The sequence below is a fragment of the Typopeltis vanoorti genome, chromosome 19, assembly GCF_054136105.1.
Source record: "Typopeltis vanoorti isolate ZY-2024b chromosome 19, IOZ_Tvanoo_1.0, whole genome shotgun sequence".
Lineage (NCBI taxonomy): Eukaryota > Metazoa > Arthropoda > Arachnida > Uropygi > Thelyphonidae > Typopeltis > Typopeltis vanoorti.
In genome coordinates, this window is record NC_143567.1 from 12,799,236 (window position 1) to 12,825,878 (window position 26,643).

The window sequence follows — 26,643 nt, forward strand, 5'->3', positions numbered from 1 at the left end:
TTCCTCGGCCGGTAATTTCCTAGGAGCAATGGCGAAGTTGTGACCACGTGACAGAGCGTGGATTGCTTCTGGCTTTAAGGTAGCTGACGATAGGTTAACAACAGTGTTGGTTTGTAGTTTCGACGCCGAGTTCTTTGTTAATTTATCAAACTTGTTGATATGTCGGCTTCGTACTCGTTCAAATTCTTTTTTAGCTGCCGTACACGAGACGTCATGTAGGACCGACCAAAGCTCGTGATTCAGCGTAAACTTGCAGCTGTAAACTTTGCAGCTGTAAACTGTCCTACTTTGGCCAAACAGGCAGGACAGCAAATATCAGAATCTCAGAACACAAGGATTACATCCGATTTCACCAGTACAGCCACTCTGGGCTTGCAGACCACGCTCTGGATGCTCGCCACAGAATAAGATGGAAGAAAGCCACAGTAATACACCGCAGCAAGTTCAAGTATGAAAGACTATTCATGGAATCAGCCTCGGCCCTTAGGAACATGCCAAACCTCAACAAATTTGGATGCATGAAACTGCCCCAAATTTGGGAAACTTTTATCAAAAGAACTTCAGCCCAAAGGCCAAGAACTACCAATATAGCCCGCCAGGGGGCACCATCAGGACTTTAGGAAAACGCTAGCGTCCTAGCCTCAGTCTCATTTGTTGTATTAGTACTGGTGTGCACGTGTCTTTTTAGTAAGTTCCCAAGAAGATGGCAACGTGACGTTCGCCGAAATATCGGAAAGTGTATATTAAAGTTTATTTAATCTATATTTCCAGTATACGCTGTCAATTCCTTAAATATAAGTTATTATTTTGATATTTCAGTAAAGTCAAACTGCCATCATTAGGGAACAAAATATAATAATATATGTGCACATAGGCACTAAATAATGAAGATGAAGCATGTCAACTGAGAGTAGGCCTAAAGTCCTAAAAAGTGCTCCTAGTGGTCTAAATTGGGCATCCTTGGCTGTTGGACTGAAGTATGGAGGATGAGAGCTTCTCAAATTTAAGGCAGTTTCATGTAACCAAATTTGTTCAGGTTAGGGTAGTTTTCTTAAGGCAGAAGCAGATTCAAGAAAAAGTCTTATATTTATTTTGCTCTGATGGAATAGAGTAGCTTTCTTCCAGCATATTCTATGGTGGATATCCAAAGAATGGTCAGCAAGTCCTGAGTGGTTGCAGTAGTAATAGTGGAAATGGATATAGTCCTTATGTTCAGCATTCAGTTTATTTACCATTGCCTTTTATTTACATATCCAAAGTTACTCTGTATGCAGACTTGTTCTTAATCATACTGTATACTGTGCCAGGTGTCTGCACAGTTAGCCTAGTGGCTTTGCGCTTCGCAACCATATGCCTGGGGGAGGAGTGTCCTAGGTTCGATTCCTGTCGACGACATGAGGAGCTTAAGGATCTTCCTTAGCCATAGCCAAGTTAGCTGTTCTTGGGTGTGGACAGCAGGGTTCCCCCCCGTTATTTATCTGGGATTTTTTCATCCCGCAAGCAGGCAAGCCGGCCCCATGAACACACACGGATTACAGTCAGAATTACTGACCCAGCCATAGGCCTGATTCATCAGCTATGCCAGTCCCGAGCATGGATAAAATTTGGGGAGATTGAGATGGTGCCGTACCTTCCCGTAAAAGGGACTCAGGTCGTTATATACGAAACTAACTAACTATTTGTGCTAGGTTTAGTTAGAATTATTACACATTCTAAAGTGATTTAATAATGTTTAATTTTAATGATTATTAAAATGAATGGCCCCCTGAACTAGCATAAGAAGATAATAATAATAAAATAAAAGAAAAATTGTCAATTTGGTAAAAATTGATGTGCTTTCTTACAAATACAATACATAATAACGCGCCGCCTTATAATGTTTTACTTTATGACAATCAACTCATAATTACAATTTTAAATTATGACCAATACTCGTTTGTATGTTGCCACATTTGTTCACGTGATGGTTTTAGCAACATGTTGCTACCATGAATCAACCACAGGTCTAGTGGTTGATTCATGGCAGCAAACAGGTCTCGTGGACTCATTATGATGTTATTGCTCACTGCATTTCTCTATGTTTCACTGATAATCATAAACAGTTTATAACTATTATTTTATTTTATTGTTATTCATAATAGCAAATAAAAATTGAAGGAAGGGTACTGCTGTTTCCAGTGAAAAGAAGGAGGACTTGTAAACTTATTACATTAGATAATAACATTAAAATTATTAAATTAGCGAAAAGCAGAGGCACAGGAGTGGTATGACATTGGGGAAGTTGCCAAAGTCACCAGTCTAGGAAGGGCACTATTACATGATATTTTAACTGTCGTCCAAATTATGCTAGCATTTTTGCCAGTATTACTCCATTATTAAAGAATCAGATGAGAAAGAAAACAAATTTTATCAATTACTCGACTAGTTTTGAAAATCTTTTGTTTCACATCATAAATTAAAGATGCCAAGAAATTATATTCTTGGTTTAATCCTTTATCCGAGTGTAAGCAAATAAAAATCTGTGCGTGAAGTAACATCATGACTGGGCTACTTCTACATGGAAGCTAATGACTTCATATTAATTGCCTTAGTATCCCATAATGCAGCATGGAGAATTACGTGAATAAACTAAAAATCAGGTAATAACATGTAACATACACAATGAAAATATCTGAACATGAATAACAATGGAAAGTGAGCATTTGCTATGACATTCTTTGCTGATTTGTGGACTGCTGTATGCTACTAGTACTTATGTGTGTCATGACGAATTAGAGACTTGATATAAAATCATCCCTTGTTTTTTGTTGCACTGTAAAGGATGTTTCATCATTTCAGCTGATTCTTTGAAACTTATTGCAAAAAATGTGTGATCTATGTGGAGCATTTCTGTTTTTGCTATAATACTTAATGTTTTGTTTCAGTTGTATGTGCTTCCAGTCCTCAATTGTCTTTTCTTTCATTTTTGTGTCCATGACGTGTTCATATTTGCATACCTCTCCTAATCTGCTTGTCTGTCCTATGTAGAATAAACTATAACTACAGCTGATCTTGTAGAGATCAGCTGTAGTTATAGTTGTAGAGATCAGCTGATTAGAGATCTTGTTGATGGGGTAGAAGGTAACCTTTATATTTTGTTGATGCATTTGTTGTTTAGTCTTTATCAACCTTATGGTTGGTGGGATAGCAATATATACTACTTAACCAGGGAATAATGATTATGAAGCAAGGTGGTTGATGCAGCATACTTGGTATTTTATCTATGACTGATTGTATATATATATATATATATATATATATATATATATTAGGATAACCAAGCAATTTTATATGCTTGGTCATTTTAGCTCCTAATCCCAAGTATGCAAACAATTAAGTTTGCGCCTGAAACAAAGTTCAAGTCTAAAGATGGTACAACACCAGGGCAACTCATTGTAAAGGTGGTTAAAGCTTTGATCACTATTCTTAGTATTTTCCCATAATGTAAAGCACATCTCACTAGAAGATGTATACTGCAATGCATTATGGGTGGGGTCACTACCCAGACCGGTTTCGACCTTTTTTGAGGTCTCCTCAGTGAGTAGCTAGACCCTAAATACCAAGGTTTTAGTAATACAAAGCCTTATCAACTTTACCTATATATATATATAAGTTGCAACAAGGTGTATTAAGTTTTAATAAAAATCTCTGGAGGAGATATTGATGGGAATAAATTTTTAACTTGGGTATATTGTATATTAGGATAACCAAGCAATTTTATATGCTTGGTCATTTTAGCTCCTAATCCCAAGTATGCAAACAATTAAGTTTGCGCCTGAAACAAAGTTCAAGTCTAAAGATGGTACAACACCAGGGCAACTCATTGTAAAGGTGGTTAAAGCTTTGATCACTATTCTTAGTATTTTCCCATAATGTAAAGCACATCTCACTAGAAGATGTATACTGCAATGCATTATGGGTGGGGTCACTACCCAGACCGGTTTCGACCTTTTAGGTAAAGTTGATAAGGCTTTGTATTACTAAAACCTTGGTATTTAGGGTCTAGCTACTCACTGAGGAGACCTCAAAAAAGGTCGAAACCGGTCTGGGTAGTGACCCCACCCATAATGCATTGCAGTATACATCTTCTAGTGAGATGTGCTTTACATTATGGGAAAATACTAAGAATAGTGATCAAAGCTTTAACCACCTTTACAATGAGTTGCCCTGGTGTTGTACCATCTTTAGACTTGAACTTTGTTTCAGGCGCAAACTTAATTGTTTGCATACTTGGGATTAGGAGCTAAAATGACCAAGCATATAAAATTGCTTGGTTATCCTAATATACAATATACCCAAGTTAAAAATTTATTCCCATCAATATCTCCTCCAGAGATTTTTATTAAAACTTAATACACCTTGTTGCAACTTATATATATATAGGTAAAGTTGATAAGGCTTTGTATTACTAAAACCTTGGTATTTAGGGTCTAGCTACTCACTGAGGAGACCTCAAAAAAGGTCGAAACCGGTCTGGGTAGTGACCCCACCCATAATGCATTGCAGTATACATCTTCTAGTGAGATGTGCTTTACATTATGGGAAAATACTAAGAATAGTGATCAAAGCTTTAACCACCTTTACAATGAGTTGCCCTGGTGTTGTACCATCTTTAGACTTGAACTTTGTTTCAGGCGCAAACTTAATTGTTTGCATACTTGGGATTAGGAGCTAAAATGACCAAGCATATAAAATTGCTTGGTTATCCTAATATACAATATACCCAAGTTAAAAATTTATTCCCATATATATATATATATATATATATATATATATATATATATATATATATATATATATATATATATGGAAGAATCACTGCTCCTCTAAAGTCTTGGTTTTTCATGTTCATCTAATTGTCTTGGAGGTTGATGTAGGTTTTTTTTTTTTTTTTATTAATGTTCTAATTGTAGCCATTCTTTGGTAGGGTGGAATGCAGGTATTATTATTATTAAGAGAGACTTCCAGAAAGGCCACAGAGTACATGCACCAGCTATCATACTTGCTCTTGAATTCATTCACACTGCTTGCACACACAACATCCAATGGCAATCTATTCCAATCACGCACCACTCTAAGAGAGAGAGAGAAATCTAGTTCTCATCTTCTTCTTAGCAGCATTCATTCTCAGCTTCCAAGGATGCCCTCTTTTCCTTTCCCCACCCTCCATAAAATGAAAAATTCCATCAACCGAAATCCTGTATGGCCCTCTTTCAGAAGATTGTAAGTTTCAATCATATTACCCCTCTTTCACCTGTTTGTTAGTGTCTGCAATCTACAAATTCTCAATTTGTCTTCATAATCAGTATTCCATAATCCTGATATCATTTTTTATACTTGCCTTTGCACTCTCTCTCCTGTATTAGAATCACAAAGGAGAGACCAGATCTGTGCAAAATAGTCCATGTGAGGATCTAGGTTGTAAAGAGACAAAATGACATCATCTTTACATGTGAAAGTTCATTTCAGCATTGCAAATGGTGGTGTTGAAAACAAGGGAATGGTTTCAGCACCACCTGGTGCAGAAAACATTCCCTTGTTTGCCTCTAACTTAATAGTTGAATTTAATTTGAGGATAAAGGTTGTTAAGGTATGTGATGAATTCTTCTAACTGAGTAATAGAGGTGGGCCAAATGATAAAAATGATGACTGGCATATCTCTGCCAAAGTTTAGGTTGTATACCTTGAAATGTTCACTGCATTTCTCTATGTTTCACTGTTAATCATAAACAGTTTATAACTATTATTTTATTTTATTTTTATTCGTAATAGCAAATAAAAATTGAAGGAAGGGTACTGCTGTTTCCAGTGAAAAGAAATTGTCCATTGCTAGTCCTCTCTGTTCAAAATATTCCTCTTGGAATTTGAAGAATATGCTATTGATGCAATGTTCAAAGAGAACTACTGTGTGCAGTGAAAAGTGGTCTTGTAATAGTTGTAAGGCTTCTGTCCTTGGTACATTGGTGAACAGATTCACTATGTCCAGGTATGCAAGTAGATTAATAAGATCTATTGTAATGTCCTTTCTATGAAGCATGTTGTATTCTTTATAAAAGAGAATGTTTTGCCAATGTGGGGGACAGGTTTGAAGATATTTAGATAGCAAAGAGAATATCTTGCATCAACAATAGGTCTCAATGGCAAGCCTTGTTTATGCACCTTAGGAATCCCATTTATTCTTTGGACCAGAAGGTGACTTAACTCAAGAGGGTTTTTTTTTTTAAATCAAATTATTTGTCTTACTTTTGCTGTACAATTCTCCAACTCCACCACTACACCGAACCTCTACTACCAATCATCCACATCAATGCCATCTACTGCCCACCACCATAACTAGTATTTTTTGTCTGTAAATTGCGTGTGTTCTGATGGGCCGATTTATCTGTATGTGGGATGAAAAACCAGAGTTTCTGGGAGAAAAAACCCTGCTACCTCCGTATGAAATTGGCTAACTCATCTTCAATTGAAAACATCCACATAAAAATTCCTCCCATCAAGACGGGAATCGAAATTAGGCCTTTTCTAATCGAAGGGAGCAACGTACCATTGTTCTTCTAATTGCGCTACAGAGGCGCTTTATTATATGTGGCCATTGTTCCAATATTACTCAGTGTAAATAAATGCTGATAAATGATAGTCTTTACAGTACTTGTTACTCCTGAGGTTATACTTGACTGACAAAACAGCTGTCAGCATTGACAATTCCATCTTGTATCTTAATTTAGTTTTAACTACATTCATGAAACTAAACATTTGTTCAATTTCCACATTAGAATTTAGTAGTATTAATAAATTTATTGCACACTGAGCAATTTCTGTAAATGGATTCATTTCGGGTGCATCTTTGTATTCTCATACTTCAACCCAGAATAGCTCAGTGTTGTTTTCTAATTTGTCCATTTATTGGATAGTGGATAGTATTGTACTAGTATTCAGCATCAGCATTATTTCTAAGATGGGACTAACAGGTTCTTTTATATGTTTTAGGGTATTGTCAATCAGAAAAAAGATATCATTCTTAAAATATTCAAGTTTTCAGGCAACTTTGCTTAAGCTGTTTGAAGAGACCACGAAGAAACTGTCTTGCACTATTTCTAAGATTGTGATCATTTTGTGTTATTTTCTTTTGTATCATCAACTTTGAAATTTTTCTTTCAAATCTGTAACCAGGATATGGTTTGGGATCCAAATAGTCATCAATCTCTGACTCTACAGGGTTGACTCTGGACGATGGTGGCACTAACATATTAGCAATAGAGAGAAAATAAGAAAAGTCATTAATAATCTCATCTTATCTGCACTTTTAGATTCGAAAGTTTTGTTAACTTGCTGAACTTGAACTAGAACAGGATGCAAAAATAAAAGGTACAACAGATTCCTTTCATCTTTGTACATCTCCCACAAAATTTGAGCTTTTGTAACATTTTTCAGTCTCACTCACAACTTCAAAATGAGTTTTTAATTTCAACCACAGGCTGAGAATTCAGTCTACTGCAGGTTCAATGTGGAGCCACTTTGTTGCACAGATGCTTACAATTTTCAGAGGAGGATCATTTTCGTTGATGGTTTAATACAGCTCTTTGTACGCTGCTTGTCTTAAAGAAGAATTATTACTATTGTTACAACAATTCTGGGGAGTCCAAGGACTCATTGTGGGAGGGCACGCTACTCTACTTCGCTAAATACATCTCACCCTCTCCACTACTACTTAATTCTCCTACTACGTCATCAATGCCATCTATTGCCAATCATCACCAACAACAACAGTATTTTTTGTCTGTAAATTGCGTGTATTGTGAAGGCCGATTTGTGTGCATGCGAGATGAAAAACCCAAGTTTCCGGTAGAAAAAATCCTGCTACCTCCATATCATTATCAATGATTTCCAAGTACAGTCATACCCCGACTTACGCGAATCCAGAGTTATGCCGTTTCATATATGTACGTATTCCCATCCCGCTTCACACCTCACCACTAGTCGTATCTTTCCGGCGGCAGCCACATTCGCCAGTGTCGCACATGCTGTGAACAAGCACTGACGTGTTTCACACGGTCTCCATTCATACACAATTTTTATAGTCTACAAACCTTGTGATTGTTTAATGTTATGTTCTTGATAAAAATTTTATGACATAAAAAATAATAATGTCGTCCAAAGGAAGTAACCCGATTCTTCTACAGCTAGCAAGAAAAGAAAAATATTGACTTAGTAAGGTGAAGCGGAGTAAGTCAAGTATACGAGCATTGTCAGAATTCATCATGTTAATTGCATAGCTTGTAGATTTAAGCCATGATTAGTACTGAATAAGGAGTAACCAAACAGGAAGCATAGATGTTTTGGTATAGTTAAGCTTCTGAGGCAGTGGTGTGTGCATGCTAGACATTGCAGATGGGGGTTGGAGGAGGGGGGGGGAACACCCCTGAATTTGGAGAGTGTAAAATTACATTATTCACATATAATAATAATCACTCTTATGTAATAAATTTGCTTCCATTACCAATCTGTATGCTGCATAACTTAAAATTACAAATTATCTGGAGCTTCTTTCCCTGACATGGAAAAGAAGCTCCAGATAATTTGCTTGTGCAGGATAAATCTAATGTTAGCTATATGTTATAGTAAATGATTACATCGTTACTCAATTAGCTAATTATCATTGTTCAGTTGAAGGTGAGTTAGCTGATCTCATACAGTAGTAGTAAAGTTTTTTTTTAAATCTCACATACAGGCAAATTTACCAAGAAAACACGCTTAATTTATTATTATAAAATCTCCTGGTTTTATAATAAACCCATTTTACAAAACAAAAACAACTGTAGGTTGGCAGTAGATTATGGTCTAGTGAAGGGGTCTCCAAACTACGGCCCGTGGGTCAGATGCGGACCGTGATATGATTTTATCCGGCCCGCCAATCTAATTTTTCAATGAGAATCCGCAAAAAAAAAAAACACGGGGTGTTGATAGATTTCAAATGCATTAATTAAAATTGTGTTGATAGATTTCAAATGCATTAATTAAAATTGTGTTCAAAATAATATTCCCGAATAGCAAAAAGTAACCGTAATCCAAGTTACGGTCTTTCTGACTGTAAAAGGTCGGTTAAAATGGACTAACGAAGAAAAAAAAATTTAAAGAATTCAAAACGAAATAAAAAAGTTATCTGAATAAACTTTTTTATCAATAAAAAAAAATTATGTCGCACGAAATAAGAACACTTAAAAAAGTCGGTAAAAACACGGTTAAAATGAATTAACGAGCATAAAACGAAATAAAAACAAAATTTCCCCGATCTGTATTCATTGACAAAAAACTCGAAGTTATAGGAAATTAAAAAAAAGTTATATGTAAATTGTCGGTGTATATTCGGTTGAAAAATTAACGACTAGCAAAAATTTAAACAAATTGTCTCACATATTCTGTAATCAGTTTTTATCTGCTTTCAATAAAACTCATATATCTAGTTCTAGAGTTTTTTATTACTATGGTCCACTGAACAGTGCTGAAGTATCCAATGTGGCCCTCAAGGTGAAAAGTTTGGAGACCACTAGTCTTGTGTATAGTTGAAGGATTAAGTAGTGGAGACGGTGGGTTATGTCAAGTGCCCTCCTATGATGAGTGTGAAACTGGATGTCAGCATATACCACTTAGATAACTGGTAATTAGTTTACGGAATTAACAACGCATATAAAGTATATTAATTAAAGGTAACTTTAATGAATAACTTCTATATTTCGGCAACGTCACATTGCCATCTTCAGGAACATAAAGATATGGTATGTGCACGCAAGCACTAACACAAAGCAAATGAGGAAGAAAGCAAGAAACTAATATTGTTCCTAAAGTACTAATGGTGCCCTCTGGCAGGCTAATTTGGTAGTCTTGGCAGTTGGGCTGAAGTTCTCATAATGTAAGTCTCCCAAATTTGGGGTAGTTTCATGCACCCAAATTTGTTGAGGTTAGGAACGTTTTTTAGAGCTGCTGAAGATTCTTTGAATAATCTTTCATATTTAAACTTGCTGCGATGAATTATTTTTGTTTTCTTCCAACGAATTTTATGGTGGGTGTCTAAGGCATGGTCTGCCAGCCCAGAGCGGCTGTACCGGTGAAAACGGATGTAGTCTTTGTGTTCTGAAATCCTGATATTTGTTGTTCTGCCTGTTTGGCCAAAGTAGGACAATTTGCAGCTGCAAGGGACCTGGTATACACCAGGTAGGTCTAGGGAAAGTGGTTGGTCTTTGGTAGAGCGGATAAGGGATGCCAACTTTTTATATGGTCTGTAACAGGAAGTAAGGTCATATTTTTTGAGGATATTGGTTATTTTCACAGAGGTGCCCTGGATGTAGGGGATGGTGATAGACTTGGTGTAATCTTTATTGTGGAGGGGGCGAGGGGGGGGTTGTGGTTTACTGGTTTTAGTATTTTTTGGATTTTTTTGGGGTTATAGCCATTGGCTAAGAAAGTGTTGAGGATGTGGTTTAGTTCAATAGTTAGGGCCTTGTCATCTGAGCAGATTAATTTTGCCCTGTTATATAGTGTTTTTATAACCCCATATTGTTGTGGGGGGGGGGGGGAACTGCTGGTGAATGTATCTGCCAGTATGGGTGGGTTTTGTTTTCTGTGAACAGAGAAAACCAAAGATCCACCAAGCTGGCGGGTGATTAAAGTGTCTAGGAAGGGGAGGGTGTTGTTTTCCTCTTTTTCTAAGGTGAACTGGACTCTGGGGTGTTGGTTGTTTAAGTGTGTTAGGAAGGAGTGGAGTGTGTCTGAGCCATGTGGCCAAATAGCAACCACATCATCCACATAACGAAGTCAAATAGTGGGTTTTTGTGGGGAGGAGTTTAAGGCTTTCTCTTCAAATGTCTCCATAAAGAAATTGGACAAGGGTGGGGAAAGCGGTGAACCCATGGCTGTCATCTCTATCTGTTTATAGAACTTTCCTTGCCAAACGAAATAGCCTGAGTTCATTCATCGGGAGGAAACTTGGCTTGGATGAGCTCTAGGGTTTCTTTGAGTGGGACATTAGTGAATAGGGAGGAGACGTCAAAACTGACCATTGTTCTCACTAAAGCCAAACCTCCAAAAACCAATTTATCCAAAAACGAATAGACAGCCCTACAAGAATTGAAAAACAACAAAAAAATAGTAATCACCAAGGCGGATAAGGGGAACGCCACTGTGTTGCTCAATCCCAAAGACTACAAAGGTAAGCTAACTGCTTTAGTACTAGACTGTACGACTTACCTCCCCATTGAATATAATCCGACCAGCTCTCAGATTAGAACTCTCGACAGACTCCTTAAGAAGGTCACTTCTTGGCCTATGGAAGTCACCAACAAACTAAAACCTTATAACTCTAGACCCCTCCAATTATATGGACTCCCAAAAATACACAAACAAAATGTGCCATTGCGTCCCATAGTGGATGGCATTGATTCCCCCACATATAAATTAGCCAAACATTTAGCCAAAATGCTCACACACTACACTGGCAACACACCATCACACATAAAAACTCAGCCCAATTTAAAGCCAATATAGAAAACCTCACACTCCAACACACTGACACAATGGTCAGTTTTGACGTCTCCTCCCTATTCACTAATGTCCCACTCAAAGAAACCCTAGAGCTCATCCAAGCCAAGTTTCCTCCCGATATTTCAGCCCTATTTCAGTTCACAATGAACTCAGGCTATTTCGTTTGGCAAGGAAAGTTCTACAAACAGATAGAGCGGACAGCCATGGGTTCACCGCTTTCCCCACCCTTGGCCAATTTCTTTATGGAGACATTTGAAGAGAAAGCCTTAAACTCCACCCCACAAAAACCCACTATTTGGCTTCGTTATGTGGATGATGTTTTTGCTATTTGGCCACATGGCTCAGACACACTCCACTCCTTCCTAACACACTTAAACAACCAACACCCCAGAGTCCAGTTCACCTTAGAAAAAGAGGAAAACAACACCCTCCCCTTCCTAGACACTTTAATCACCCGCCAGCTTGATGGATCTTTGGTTTTCTCTGGTCACAGAAAACCCACCCATACTGGCAGATACATTCACCAGCAGTCACCCCCCCCCCCTCACAACAATATGGAGTTATAAAAACACTATATAACAGGGCAAAATTAATCTGCTCAGATGACAAGGCCCTAACTACTGAACTAAACCACATCCTCAACACTTTCTTAGCCAATGGCTATAACCTCAAAAAAATCCAAAAAATACTAAAACCAGTAAACCACAACCCCCCCTCCACAATAAAGATTTCACCAAGTCTATCACCATCCCCTACATCCAGGGCTCTGAGAAAATAACCAATATCCTCAAAAAATATGACCTTACTTCCTGTTACAGACCATATAAAAATTTGGCATCCCTTATCCGCTCTACCAAAGACCAACCACTTCCCCAAGACCTACCTGGTGTATACCAGGTCCCTTGCAGCTGCAAATTGTCCTACTTAGGCCAAACAGGCAGAACAACAAATATCAGGATTTCAGAACACAAAGACTACATCCGGTTTCACCAGTACAGCCGCTCTGGGCTGGCAGACCATGCCTTAGACACCCATCATAAAATTCGTTGGAAGAAAACAAAAATAATTCATCGCAGCAAGTTTAAATACGAAAGATTATTCAAAGAATCTTCAGCAGCTCTAAAAAAACGTTCCTAACCTCAATAAATTTGGGTGCACAAAACTACCCCAAATTTGGGAGACTTACATTATGAGAACTTCAGCCCAACTGCTAAGACTACCAAATTAGCCCGCCAGAGGGCACCATTAGGACTTTAGGAACAATATTAGTTTCTTGCTTTCTTCCTCATTTGCTTTGTGTTAGTGCCTGCATGCACATACCATATCTTTATGTTCCTGAAGATGGCAATGTGACGTTGCCGAAATATAGAAGTTATTCATTAAAGTTGCCTTTAATTAATATACTTTATATGTGTTGTTAATTCCGTAAACTAATTACCAGTTATGTCTGACCAACGTATAAGCCTTGCTACTAGAATCGTATACCACTTAGAGTTTCATTACCAGAAGTCAAATTGCTTAAACTAATGTTAGTCATTTGCTTTTATTCATAGAGTAGCTACTCATTGTAAATGTATAACTGTACAACACATATAGTATATTATTTTATTATTATTATTATTTAGGCCTCCATGGAATCAAGAGACTCATCGGGGGTCCTTCCTGGTAACACAAAATCTATCATACCACTTCTTGAACTCACTGATCATTCTTGCTCTCACCACTGTATGAGGCAATGCAATCCACAGTTCAACCACCCTCCATGCAAAGAAACCACTCCTCAACCTCTTGCTCACTTCCTTTCATAACTTCTAGGGATGGTTCCTTGTCATCACTCCTTCCTGCTGCTCCACCAAGTGAAAGAACTCCCCAGTGTCCACCCTGTAACTGCTTCTCAACAGTTTAAAAGTCTCGATCATATCACCTCTCCTTCTTTTATTCACAAAACTCTGCAGTCCACATTCCCTCAGCCAATCCTCATAAATAACATTGTAGTCCTGAAACCATCTTTGTTATCCATCTCTGTACCCTTTCCACAATTAATTTATTTCCTTCAAATCCTGGAGACCAAATTTGAGAAGAAAAAAAAAAAGTGAAAACCATTTATAGGTTTCAGCAACTAAAAATTCTAATTTTCTTGAGAGAGAGAGATTCTGCACAAGTGTGAGACATTGCCAGCTGCAATGAATGGCATACACATCTAATTAAGATTAAGGAGGGATTATATGCCTTCAGTTGTTCATAAACACCATTATTGACACCAACTATAACAATGGCATTGTTTGTACCAATTGCAATGAGACTTTTCATGTCCAGTTTATTAGCCAAGAGCTCTTTTTTCAGTGCAGCCACAATACCACTTGCATCACACTTTTATAGAACAACCATGCTCAGAAATGTATGCATAATTTTGTTGAATTTCTTGATGTAGTAAATGATGGCAATTCCTAAAATCTTATTCACTGTGATATCATTCGATTCATCTATTAGCAAGCTGAAATTTCTATCTCCAATATCTGCAATTAGATCTTCAAAATGCTCATTTAGAACATTCTTTACAATTGCAGAGCACTTGGTTTGGTTTACCTTTGGCATAATTTGACTGTCTTGGATGATATTTTTGCAGTTAATTTATTCCCTTCAAATTTATTTATTAATTTATTCCCTTCAAATTTAATTTACTAGATGATTGCAACTGTTGAATGATGAGTGACAACAAGGAAATAATGCTAAGCTGTCTTCAAAGTTCACTATCTCATCAGACTTTTCACAAGCATATTTGTAATAGGAACAGCCTTGTATGGAACTGCAGCAAGATGTTTCTTAGTTTTACTATGCTTTAGCAGCTGAGAATATTTCGCAGCTATATTGCATCTGCAAAACTTACAGCAGCCTTTTGTAGAATCACCAGGAACTTCACACAGTCATTTACTAAACATTTCCATTTGCAACCACTCCCTCCTAAATTTTTGCTTGTAAGCTTTATTTGTCTCTTTGCTCATTTTTGAAGAAGGGAATGCAATGAATTACGATTAATTTCTGAAAACTTCCCACTTGCTATCGTAACCAACCAGAACACAGTGCAACAGACTGTGACACTAACTTGTGCCATCAACTTCAAGGTAACAAAATGGCAGACTGGTGGGTCACATGACTGACGTCATCGCGCATTTGAAATGTGTATGAAACAAGTTCTGAAGGAACTAGATTTGGAGATAGGTGCTAGATTAAAATTCTTGGAGCTATGAAAGAAAAAAATGAGCTAGATCTAGCTCCAAAAAAGCTAAATTGGCAATATTGCTTTAAAGATGGTCTTCATCATCTTTATTAAAGTATAATAAAGATGACCTGAATGGTAGTAAAACATGAGGTTAAGAAAATGTGGGTGTGGGCTTCTATAGTTGCTGACATAGGAATTGCAAACACAGTTATTTAGGACTGTTTAAAGCTTTAAAGAGCCTGGAAAAAAAAAGCTTACATGTCCTTTTTATTATTATTATTATTACGGGTATCTCCATGGAGTCAGTAGACTCATCGCGGGAGACCCAAACTAGCAAAACAATATCTGTCATATCTCTTCTTGAATTCATTTACAGATGAAGAGCTCACAACAAAGTCAGGCAATGAATTCCACTCATTCACCACCCTCCAGGCAAAAAACCTTGTTCTGACACCTTTGTTAACCACACTCTTCTTTAATTTCCAGAGATGACCTCTTGTTCTTCCATCACTATCACACAGCTGAAACATTTCCCCTGCATCAATCCTATAAAAACCTTTTAGTAATTTGAATGTTTCTATCATATCCCCTCTTCTTCGCCTATCAACCAATCTCTGCAATCCACAAGCTCTCAATCTATCAACGTAGGGAACATTTTTTATATCACTCACCAACTTGGTCACTCTTCTCTGAACCCTCTCCACAGCCTCCTCATCTCCAAGGAATCCAGGTGACCAGACCTGAGCACAGTAATCCAAATGTGGAAGTATCAATGCTTTATAAAGGGGAATAATAACCTCTTTATCTCTGGATGTCAGTGTGTTCCTCAACAACCAAGTAATCCTATGTGCAATCTTGGACACCTTAGCAATGTGTCCTCTGAACTTCATCTCCTTATCTACCAATACCCCTAAGTCCCTAGCCTCATCAATCTCTTGGAGTACCTTTCCATCTATGTAGTACACAGCTGGTAATCTTTTAATCCCAAAATGCAAGACTTTACACTTTTCCACATTGAACTGACATCCATTTTCTTTTGCCCATTTTACCAGCTTATTTAAATCCTCCTGCAAACTTTCAACATCAGCTTGATTTTTTATTGTTTGCTGATGATGCAAAGTTGCACTACACAACTTTGCATCATCAGCAAACAACTGAATATCTCCCTTTAAGCCGTTTCCTATATCATTTATATACAAATTAAACAACATTGGCCCAAGCACAGAGCCCTGAGGCACACCACTGGTCACCTGCCTCATTCTGGACTCGGCTCCTCCATACACCACCTTATGGTATCTCTCCCTGAGCCATTCTCCTATCCATATCACCAATTTAATATCCATTCCCATCTGCTCCAATTTGCGTAACAGTGTTCTATGGGGTATTCTGTCAAAAGCCTTAGCAAAATCCAGAAGTACCACTGTGTAGCCAGTTCCTTTGTCCAACTCTGATGTTATTCTATTATGGATAGTTAATAGATTGCTAAGGCAGGATCTACCTTTAACAAAACCATGTTGGCCTCTATAGAGTATCATATCCTGATCCACCCATTCTTGAATTTTGTCTTTAACCAACTTTTCCAATACTTTTACCACTACTCCTGAGATGGTGATTGGTCTGTAATTCAATACTGCAGTTTTAGAGCCACCCTTATGCAAAGGAACCACTTTGCCTAACTTCCACTCCCTAGGGACCATACCAGAGTTCAAACTTAAATTAAATATCCAGGTAAGAGGGGTTGACAATTCATTTGCATATTCACGCAACACCCGAGCTGATATTCCATCTAAGCCTACCGCAGTGTTTGCATTTAAGTTTTGCAATATATTTAATACCTCTGATTCTTTAGCTTCAATTCTCACATTAGGTATTGCTATAGGTATAGAGATATCCTCACTTGGGTGATAGACTTTTGAGAAGTGATCACTCAGTAACTCGACTATTACATCTGATTTTGTCACCTCAATACCATCAGCACCCACTAAGGTTATCCTTCCGAAGTCATTCTTCCTCTTACTTGCCACATAGCGGAAGAACTCTTTGGGATTACCCTTGATCTCTTTGGCTAAGGTCTTCTCATAATCTGATTTAGCTTTTCTTACTATGCTGGTAACCTTCCTAGCTTGAGCCTTGTACTGCTCATGGGTGTCCTGATCGCCCTTCTCCTTGTAAATTCTCCATAACATTTTCTTTTTTTGTAGTTCAAGCTTGATACTACTGCTCATCCATCTAATGCCTGCCTTGTTTGACCTCCTGACCATGGGGACACAATCTGATATTGCTTTCCTCAGATACCCGCTGATTTTATCCCAAGCACTGCTAACATCTTTCCCTTGCAATATGTTCTGCCATGGGATGGCTGCAAGCTCACTCCGAAGCTTGTTATAATTGCCTAACCTGTAGTTTCGTACATACCCCTTCTTAATAGAAAAATCCACAGATTTTGCAACCTCCCAAGTCAATACCACATGATCGCTTTCACCAACTGGAGGTAACGAGGTCACCTTACTTATGCATATAACCTCTGAACCAATAACCAGGTCCAACACTCTCACACCACGTGTCCCTTCAGTTACGTGCTGTTTCAAGTAATTATCTCGTAGCAGATGTATGAACTCCATTTCCTTTTTGCTACGTGATATTTCCTCCTTCCAATTGATATCACCATAATTAAAATCCCCCATAATAATCACTAAGCCTTCACTCATTGCACTAAGTTGCTGATGCATGAATTCAATATCTCCCCCTGTACTCCCTGGCCTATAGCAGCATCCAACTGTATATTTGGTTGCGTTGGTCACTATTTCGCACCAGACTGCCTCAAATGAACTCTCATTCACATGTCTATCATCATGATATACTACTTTCTTTGGCTGCAACACATCAGCTATCATCAACAGTACTCCTCCTCCTGTTCTATCTTCTCTATCCTCCCTGAAAATACTGTACCCATCACATTCAATTCCAGTGACCACATCTTCTGCTGACAGCCAAGTTTCACTAATGCCTACAACTTTTGATGAGATTTCACTGACTAATGCCAAAAATTCTTCTCTCTTATTTCTAATGCTTCTAGCATTGGTATACAAAAATTGCAGATTCCCTCTAGATCTTGTACCGGCTTTAGAACTGATATATAAGTCACTAATTACCGTAGTCCTATGCCGATTTTTTTCCCCTCTCTTCTGCAATTTATTCTGCCTATAAGGATCAATAAATACACAATCAGTGCTAAAGTTTCTCTCTCTTACACTCAACCTTTTCAATATTAGTTTCCCTGCCCAATAACTTCAACCTGTTCAGAAAACAATAACTTCTTCAATCTCTTATGTCCTTCCATGTTAAGATGCAGTCCATCTCTAGCATACAACTGCCTTTTTCCTTCAAACACACTCCAAACATCAACAAACTCCAGACCTCTTTTTCTGCACATTCTTGCAATCATATCATTCATTATCATTGCTCGTCTACTTAACTCGTAATTGTCAAAACGAGGCAGCACACACACTATTCTCCCATTGACACTTTTCCTCTTCACAATATCTAATAATGTTCTTAAATCTTTTCCTACCCGATTTATACTACCTCTCAGGTCATTCGTACCCACCATAACTATCATCTTGTCTGTTTCATGCCCTCTCTTTATTGCTAAAGCCACTCTTTCTATTGTACCATCAGCCAAGCACTCCTCATGCATACCACTCTCCATACCCTTAATCATAGAATCACCATATATTTTACCACTATTAACTTCATTCAAGTTCACACTCATGGACTCATTCTCTACACTATTCAGCATGACTCTCTCAGCTTCATTACTCAACTCTCTATTACTTACCCCCCCCCACTCTCACTACATCTCATTTCTTCTTGGCCACTTGTGGTTTTATTATGTTGACTCCCAATCACTCCCATACTATTTATTACTGAATCATTCACCAAAGACTCACCCATATGTAATCCTGTTCTAGTTACTTCAGCTAAAGTAATCTCTATAGTCCTAATTTCTCTGTTTAACACATTAAACTCAGCTTTAACTTCCAGTATCTCCTTACCGATCACTTCCACTTCCTCATGAAGAAGATGAAGGTCATTTTTCATTTTCATAAACTCCCGCCGAAGTTCTTCCGCTACGGTCCCGATGTCAGCTTCCATTCCTAAACGCTCCAGCCTATCCCGACACTTCTCACATACGTCGACATTTTCTTTCTTTTCATTTTGCCAGACCGACCACAGATCCTTCACATTTTTCGGTGCATACATGTAGCAGTTTCCGCAACGCATCCATTGCGAAAAATCTAACGCTGAGCCAGCCTTTCGTGTAGTAGTAGAAGTCCTGCGCGCCGCTGACGTACGTTTCTTGTTGGACGCCATCTTTACACGTTGATATAGTGAAACAAACGGCAGTGAAAACACAATATATACAACACAGTTCTAAACAATAATACCACTGAAGGACACTTGTTTCTAACCGATGCACAATTTTAGCACAATTTGTGACAAAAAGCCACACTATATTTAACTTTAAAAACACGTTTTCTAGACTAGCTTAACTCGACCGCCACATTTACCAAGGACACTAGCGCCACGAATCATGTCCCAGAAAATATTTTTTTAGCAGTTAAATGATATCAAAAATTTCATTTTTAATGGCATTATGAAAAATATATGGCAATCAAAACTAATGTACTACAATTATTGTAAAGTGTAATGATTTGCAGTTGTATGACTGTTTAAAAATAAAACGAATTTATAAGTTGCTTTCTTTTCTTTATCCGGTATAATGAAATTTCAGTATAATGAAGTACTTGTATAGTCCCAAGAGTTTTGTTATAATGAGATTTAACCTGAATATTATATTCAGAAATAGATACTGACCTCTGTTTAAAAAAAAAAAAATATATATATATATATATATGTTTTATATATATATTTTTTGTTTTAAGATTTATATATATATATATATATATATATATATAAATCTTAAACAAACCAGAACAATTACTTTTATTCAATCTTACAAAATAAAAATTCAGATATAAAAATAACTTTTATATTATGTCTCTCGTGGTATCAATATAAATGATTGATTTATAATGAGATTTGCAAAAACACTTACCTCATTAGGTCTTGTGGTACACACTGTGTAGGTGGAATATCTAAGATCTGTTCTACAATCCTGTTTTCCAAAGTAAGTATCTGACTTTCAGGAGGTAAAATTCTGAAGTCCAGAGGCCTGATATTGGTCTACAAGCAAATTAAAATAAATAACAGTTTGTTTACATTTACACACCCACATACACACAATATATATACTAGGTCCAAGTCCACTAAATTTACAGGACCTTACACAGCTCATGACCAGACTAGACTGGCTTCTGTTTATTTTAGCATAAGGAAGTTAGGCTTATGCTCGTAAATAAATATTTTTGTATTTAAGTTGCATGTATTTTCCTGGCTGGTTTGCCTGGCTACAGGATGAAAAATCTGAATTTTCTGAGGAGAAAGCCCTGCTGTCCATATGTGAGACCAGCTAACTCAAATTTAGTTGAAAAAGCACTGAATAAAGATTCTTTGCATTGTAATTGGGATTCAAACTCAGTTCAGTTTTTTTTTTTTTTCAATGAAATGGCTTAATTGAAACCCATGCTACAGAGACTTTCCATTAGCACAATGCTAACATAAAAATTTATTTTTATTTAAGACTTCTTTTTAGACAGTATTTCATTAAAATTCAGGTGGTATGGCAACATGACGTGAACTCAGTGACTTCGAGAGAGGTGTCATCGTGGGCTGTCGCAGAGCAGTAAAAATCGTTTTTCAGATGCTAAAATTTGCATCTAGGATGCTTTCCACTAATCCATATAACATGTTATGTACTGACATTATTCAGTGGCAGGTGATGCAATCAATGAAATTTACTCATAGGTGCAAAGTCTTAACTGTACCTTCAAATAGCCAGACATAAGACAGCTACAATGATCAACGTCTTGTTTAAATTAGAATTCTCCTCATGGGTTACCACACTGTGTGCCTAATGTGGCTAGAGGAAGCTTACCAGAATGTCCCCATCTCTGTTAAAGTTCTACTCCATAACCTCTACAATTGCACTTGTATCTATATCAAGATCTGCTATCAAATTGTATGTTTTTATCAACTCTCCTCTCAGTGGTCTATTTCTAAAATTTGAAGATATGTTCCACATAAATTTAATCAACTGGTTGAATTAATTGATATGAAATACAAGAGAAATTAACCAAAGCGATAAACCATACTAACGCTGCTTATTCTGTTGTTAATTGCCATTTGTCATCTTCACTAAAAACTATGCTTAAATTGTTTATTTGTTCTAGTTCTCCTTTTAGAAGAATACAGCTGGAAGTTTTATGTTCCTGTCTATTTTCATAGTTCTGGTCTTTTTATTGCTGACTTTCATGTCAAATTTGTTACAGCTGTTATTCAATTTAGTGAGAGAATCCTGGAGACTTGCAATGGATGTTTTTAGGATTACATCATCTGAATAAAGCACAGAACTTTTGATTGTCAACATATGACAATCAGTCTCAATGAAATCTCAAAGAACATCAATGAAAGAATATCAAACAAGGAGCAGATAATCAGTGGAAGTAACTGTCTCTCTCTCTCTTAACAATGGCTCAGAGAACTTGTTTTGTCCAAATAGCCAAGTCTCAGCCTACCAGAGTGGCTTGTTTGTTCTTGAAGGGATTCCTGCCAGCTGCCTGATTCAGGATGGGGGAGCTCTGACAGGAGCTCCAATTTAAACAGAATTTGCTTACCACACAGTGCACTTACACACATAACCATAATTTATTGAACTGACTCGCAAATGATGGTGTACTCGTTAAAAAGGGTTGGTAATTTGATGGGGCAATGGATCATAAGTGCAAACTCTACAAATGGCATGTGAAAAATTCATAATTAGAAACAGATTTGTTTGCTTTTATTTGGATAAAGGATTCAACTAAGAATATAATTTCTTGGCATCTTACTGGATCTACAGTATGCAAAGCATTCCACACCCAGTAGAGATAATATAGTGTAAGCTGGATTTAAATTACATTATTTGAAGTTATGGAACATTCCAGGTTTGTTAACAACATAAAAACCAGTGTACAGATAGTAGGAAGCAGTATTTCTTCGTAGTAGAACACAGGTGATATGGCAACAAGACATGAACTCAGTGACTCAGAGAGCTCTAATCATGGGCTTTCACATTGGTGTCCTGTTCATAAGTGCCATTGCCACTCAATTGGAGCATCCAAAATCAACAGTTCGTGTGGTTCCATGTGATTAACAAATGGAGATGTTCTGGCATCACTAGTGCAGAAAAACATCCAGGGTAACTGCTGAAAATGACTGACAAGGAGAGGAGGGTGTTAAAACAGGTGGCATACAAAAATCAGCTACAATCGGCACTCCGTGATGAGTTCCAGAGTGCCAGTAACACCATGGTGACTAATACTACATGAAAAGAACTCCATTTACTGGGTTTCCATGACAGAGCACCGCCACACAAGCCAAACATCACAACAAATAACAAGACTGCTAATCTTGGCTGGTGTAAAGAGTGTTTGAACTGGACAATTAACCAGTGGAAAACGGTACTCTGGAGCAATGAATCAAGGTTCACCTGTTTCCAGTCTGATGGCAGAGTGTGGGAGTGGAGGAAGCCCGGTGAATACTTGTTACCACAGTGTGTTGTACCCATTGTAAAGATTGGTGGTGGAGGAGTAATGGTGTGGGATGCATTCAGCTGGTTTGGAGTGGGACCACTGGTCGTTGTTCATGGTTCCATGAAGGCAGCTCAGTAACTTGATATTCTGGATAATCAGGTACTGCCTATGCTGTGGAGTTTTTATGGAATGGACCAGTGTTGGTATCAAGATGGACATTGCCTTATGCCACAAAGCTATGGAATGGTATGAAGAGATGGGTGTTAAACGACTGCCCTGGTCTGTGCAGAGTCCTGACCACAATCCCATCGAACACCTGTGGGATGAATAATTGGAGTGCCAATTGAAGTCCAGAGTAGCACATGCTCAATCTGTAGCTGAACTCAGTGCTGCTTTGATGGAGGAATGGAGACAAATTCCACCTGTCTGCTGAACATTGGTGGAAAGTCTCCCTCAAAGGATGCAGGAGGTGATCAAAGCCAAAGGTGGACATACCCGATATTAGGGTTTGTCTGATGGTATCAGTTGTAAATTGCTAAAGTGTCCAGACAATTATTGGTAAATAGTGTATATAGTTTATAAGAACTAGTATAGGAATCTAATTGTGGCAAGAATGCAAACGATTGTCACAGGTCACACTCAAGCAGCTTCCTCATCTTCTCAAATAACCTAGAGACAAGTAGTTGTACTCCACCTCTTGTATAAATAACTAGGACAGATTTCCTCCTCGTGTACCACAAGCTGCAACAGCATGCTTCCTCTGATCTTTTGCAAGTGGGAAATTGGATGGATTCTCATGATCTTAATACTAATAAGCCCCTTGGTCTGGATGGTATCCCTCCAATTTTTACTAAAAACTTGTGCTCCGGGGTTGAAATTTATTCTGTATCACTTGTATAAGCTATCATACTCATTTGGCATCTGCCCAGTAGCAATGAAAAGGACCTTTGTCCAGTCTAGCTCTGAATAGGAAAGTGGAATTGGCCATCCAACTATCATCCCACTGCCATCACATCAGTACACTAGAAGGTAAAGAAGAGACTTAAAAGTCAGCGTCAGCTTCTTCACTAGGTGGATGGTCACCATCTAATGTAGTGATTACCAATATGGATTCTGCCACTCCTGTTCTATGGATAATATCCTAGCTAGCTTGTCCACCTTTGGATACAGGCCATGGGGGGGGGGGGGGGTGAAGAGGCTTGTGATATTTCCAAATCATTTGATTAAGGGCAGCATCAAGCGTATACTCAAACAGGCAAATATTACTTTACAAATTGGAAGAATTTGAAAACAAGGACCAACAGCAATGGGCCATAAGTATAGATTCTACAGATGAGAAGTTCAAAAAGATTCCAATTATAAATTATGCCTGCATCAAGTCTGTGACATTGTGGCACTGTTATCTATGTAGAGGTGTATAGATAACAAGAAACAGTTCTTGTCTCTTATTTGCATGAGAGCACATGGTAGTTTTTCTGTAAAAAATAACCAATAACCTTTTTTGAATGACAGTTGAAAGGGAACTGGAATAATACAGGATGCCATGTTCTTTTTAATCTGCATTTCTTGATATATGTACCCTCAAGGAATATATTATTATTATACAGTATCTCCATGGAGTCTGGAGACTCATCATGGAAGACCCACCCTAACTTTTATACATACAAAACCTATTATACATCACTCCTTAAACTCATTCACTGTTAGGGCACTCACAACTAATTCTGGCAATCCATTCCACTCATTCACCACTCTCCATGCAAAAAATCTAGTCCACACACACACACACACTCTTACTAACCACACTCTAACATAACTTCCATGGATCATCCTTTGTTCTCTGACTATGTCATATATAGTGAAACATTTCCTTTGCATTAATTTTATAAACATCTTTGATAGATTTCTATCATATTAACTCTTTTCCACTTATCAACTAAACTTTGTAACATACACACCTTCAAGCTGTCTTCATAGGGGGACATTCCACTGTCCCAAGCTTGATCATTCATCTCTGAATTCTCTTTACCACATCCTGTTTCCTGAGAAACCCAGTAGTCAAATATATGCACAGTAGTCAAGATGCAGCCGAATCATAGCCTTATAAAGGGAGATAACTTCCCCATCTTTATCTCCACTTAAATCCTTCCCTACATATCGCTGCTATACAAATTAAAGAGTAGTGGCCCTAGTATAGAAACTTGATGCACTCCACTAGTTACCCTCATTCTCCTAGATTCTACTCCACCACATATCTACTTTATGGTGTCTGTCAGCTCATCCCCCCCCCTCCCAATACTAGCTTCATAACCATTCCCATTTGCTCCAACTTAGGTAATAGTTTTCCATGTGGAAGTCTATCAAATGCCTTTGTAAAGTCCAACAGTATCATAGTGTAAGCATTTCCTTAATCCAATTTGGCTGTCACTTTATTATAAAAATTACTACCCTTTACAAAGCCAACTATAGAATATTGCATTCCTATCCACCAACAGTTGGATTTTACCTTTAACCAACTTTTCCAATACTTTAACAACCACTTCTGATATGTTACTTCTGTCTTCCAGTCACAATTATGTAGTGGAACTATCTGAACTATCTTACCTCTTTCCACTTCCTTGGACCTTTGCCAGAGTTGAGACCTAGACTGAACAACTTCATCACAGGCAATGCCAATTCTCATGCACATTCACATAGTGCATGAGCTGAAATGCCATCCAGTCCTCACTGCTGTATTCACAATGATATTTTTCAAGATGAACACCTCTTGTTCATCTACCTCAATTTCAACATGCATCTCGGTTGCATCAGCAACTGCACCAGTATGATACAACTTGGTAAATTGATTACTCAGGGCTCAACTATTTCTTTTGCCTCTCTCACCTCCTACCATAAGCAGTGATTAAAGCCACGTCACTATAGTCAATTTTCCTCTTACTTGCTCCTTAATGATAAAACTACTTTGGATTTATTTGGGCTGCTTAACTAATTTTCTCTCATAATCTGATGTGACTTTTCTTGGCATATGAGTCATCCGTCATGCTTGCACTTTATACTGATCATGAGTATGCTAATCACCTTTATATATATATATATCTTCCAAAGTGTTCCCTTTTTTTGCAGGCTCTTGCTTTATATCTCTATTCATCCACTTAATCCCCACTTGGTTTATCCTTCTGATCTTGGGTATGGAGTCTGATACTGTTTCTCTCAAACAATTTCCGACCACTTCCCATACACTACTGACATTCTTTCGTTGTAGCTTCTCAAGCCATGGCACTGCTTCCAGATGCCTCCTAAGTCTGTCATAATTACCACTTTATACTTCAACAAATGTAATAACTAGTCTGTGCCTGAATAAAAATTCAACAGTATTTTTTTATGTCACTTCCACTCGAAAGGTTGTAAACATATAGTACATTAATACTCTGAATGAGTTAAGGATTTTTTTCTCTATTTGTGTTAATTTCATTAATTTTTTTGCATTATTATTTATTCCTGTCACATAAACTTTTTTTACATAATTACAAAATAGAAACTGCTGTACAGCCCACACATGAAACTTTTTCAAGCTACTTTGGACATCCAAGATGTAGAGCATGGTCTCACACCACTGGGGAATTTGCAGTGATATGAGAAAAAGTCATCTCCCACCTAAAGACATAAGCAAAACTTCCATGCTTATAATGGGATTCAAACCTGCAGTCTAGCAGTTGGAGAGCAGATATGTTTATCATTTGGCCAATAAGGAATTTATCATTATGTTAGTTTTGCTCCAGATTTTTCCAAACATTTCTACATGTCTGGGATTCATTTTCCAGTTTGCTGTTCAGCTCTCTAACAAAAATCAGTTTTTCCTTATGTCAGCTTTCCTCTTTCATAACTTTAAAGTTCTCTATTTCTTCTCTATTAGAACATTCCTGTGAAACCGCAGACAGAAAAGTACATCTAACTTCTGCTCAGATCACTATCATGAAAGGGCTTGTCATTGAACAAGTTTATAATCAGGTTTGGCACTGAAAACTAAAACCACACTTCTTTCTCATGATTACTACTTCCTGAATATTACATCGGATAGTTATTATTTAGATGTATCTCATCTGTTTTAGCTTCTTCATCTCAATAACATCAATTATGTCAACATATTTTTGTTAT

The 26,643-nt window shown here is 37.6% G+C and overlaps 1 protein-coding gene across 3 annotated transcripts in view; it reads right to left on the bottom strand.

Annotated features, from left to right (window-relative positions):
* Herc4 (HECT and RLD domain containing E3 ubiquitin ligase 4) overlaps window positions 1–26,643 on the bottom strand; it is a 604,012-nt gene that overhangs the window by 415,768 nt on the left and 161,601 nt on the right. For all 3 annotated transcript variants that reach the window (XM_090409674.1, XM_090409672.1, XM_090409675.1), the window contains one exon: window positions 19,914–20,041. In XM_090409674.1, the coding sequence (XP_090265800.1) occupies window positions 19,914–20,041 (128 nt within the window). The remainder of the gene's footprint in view (window positions 1–19,913; window positions 20,042–26,643) is intronic.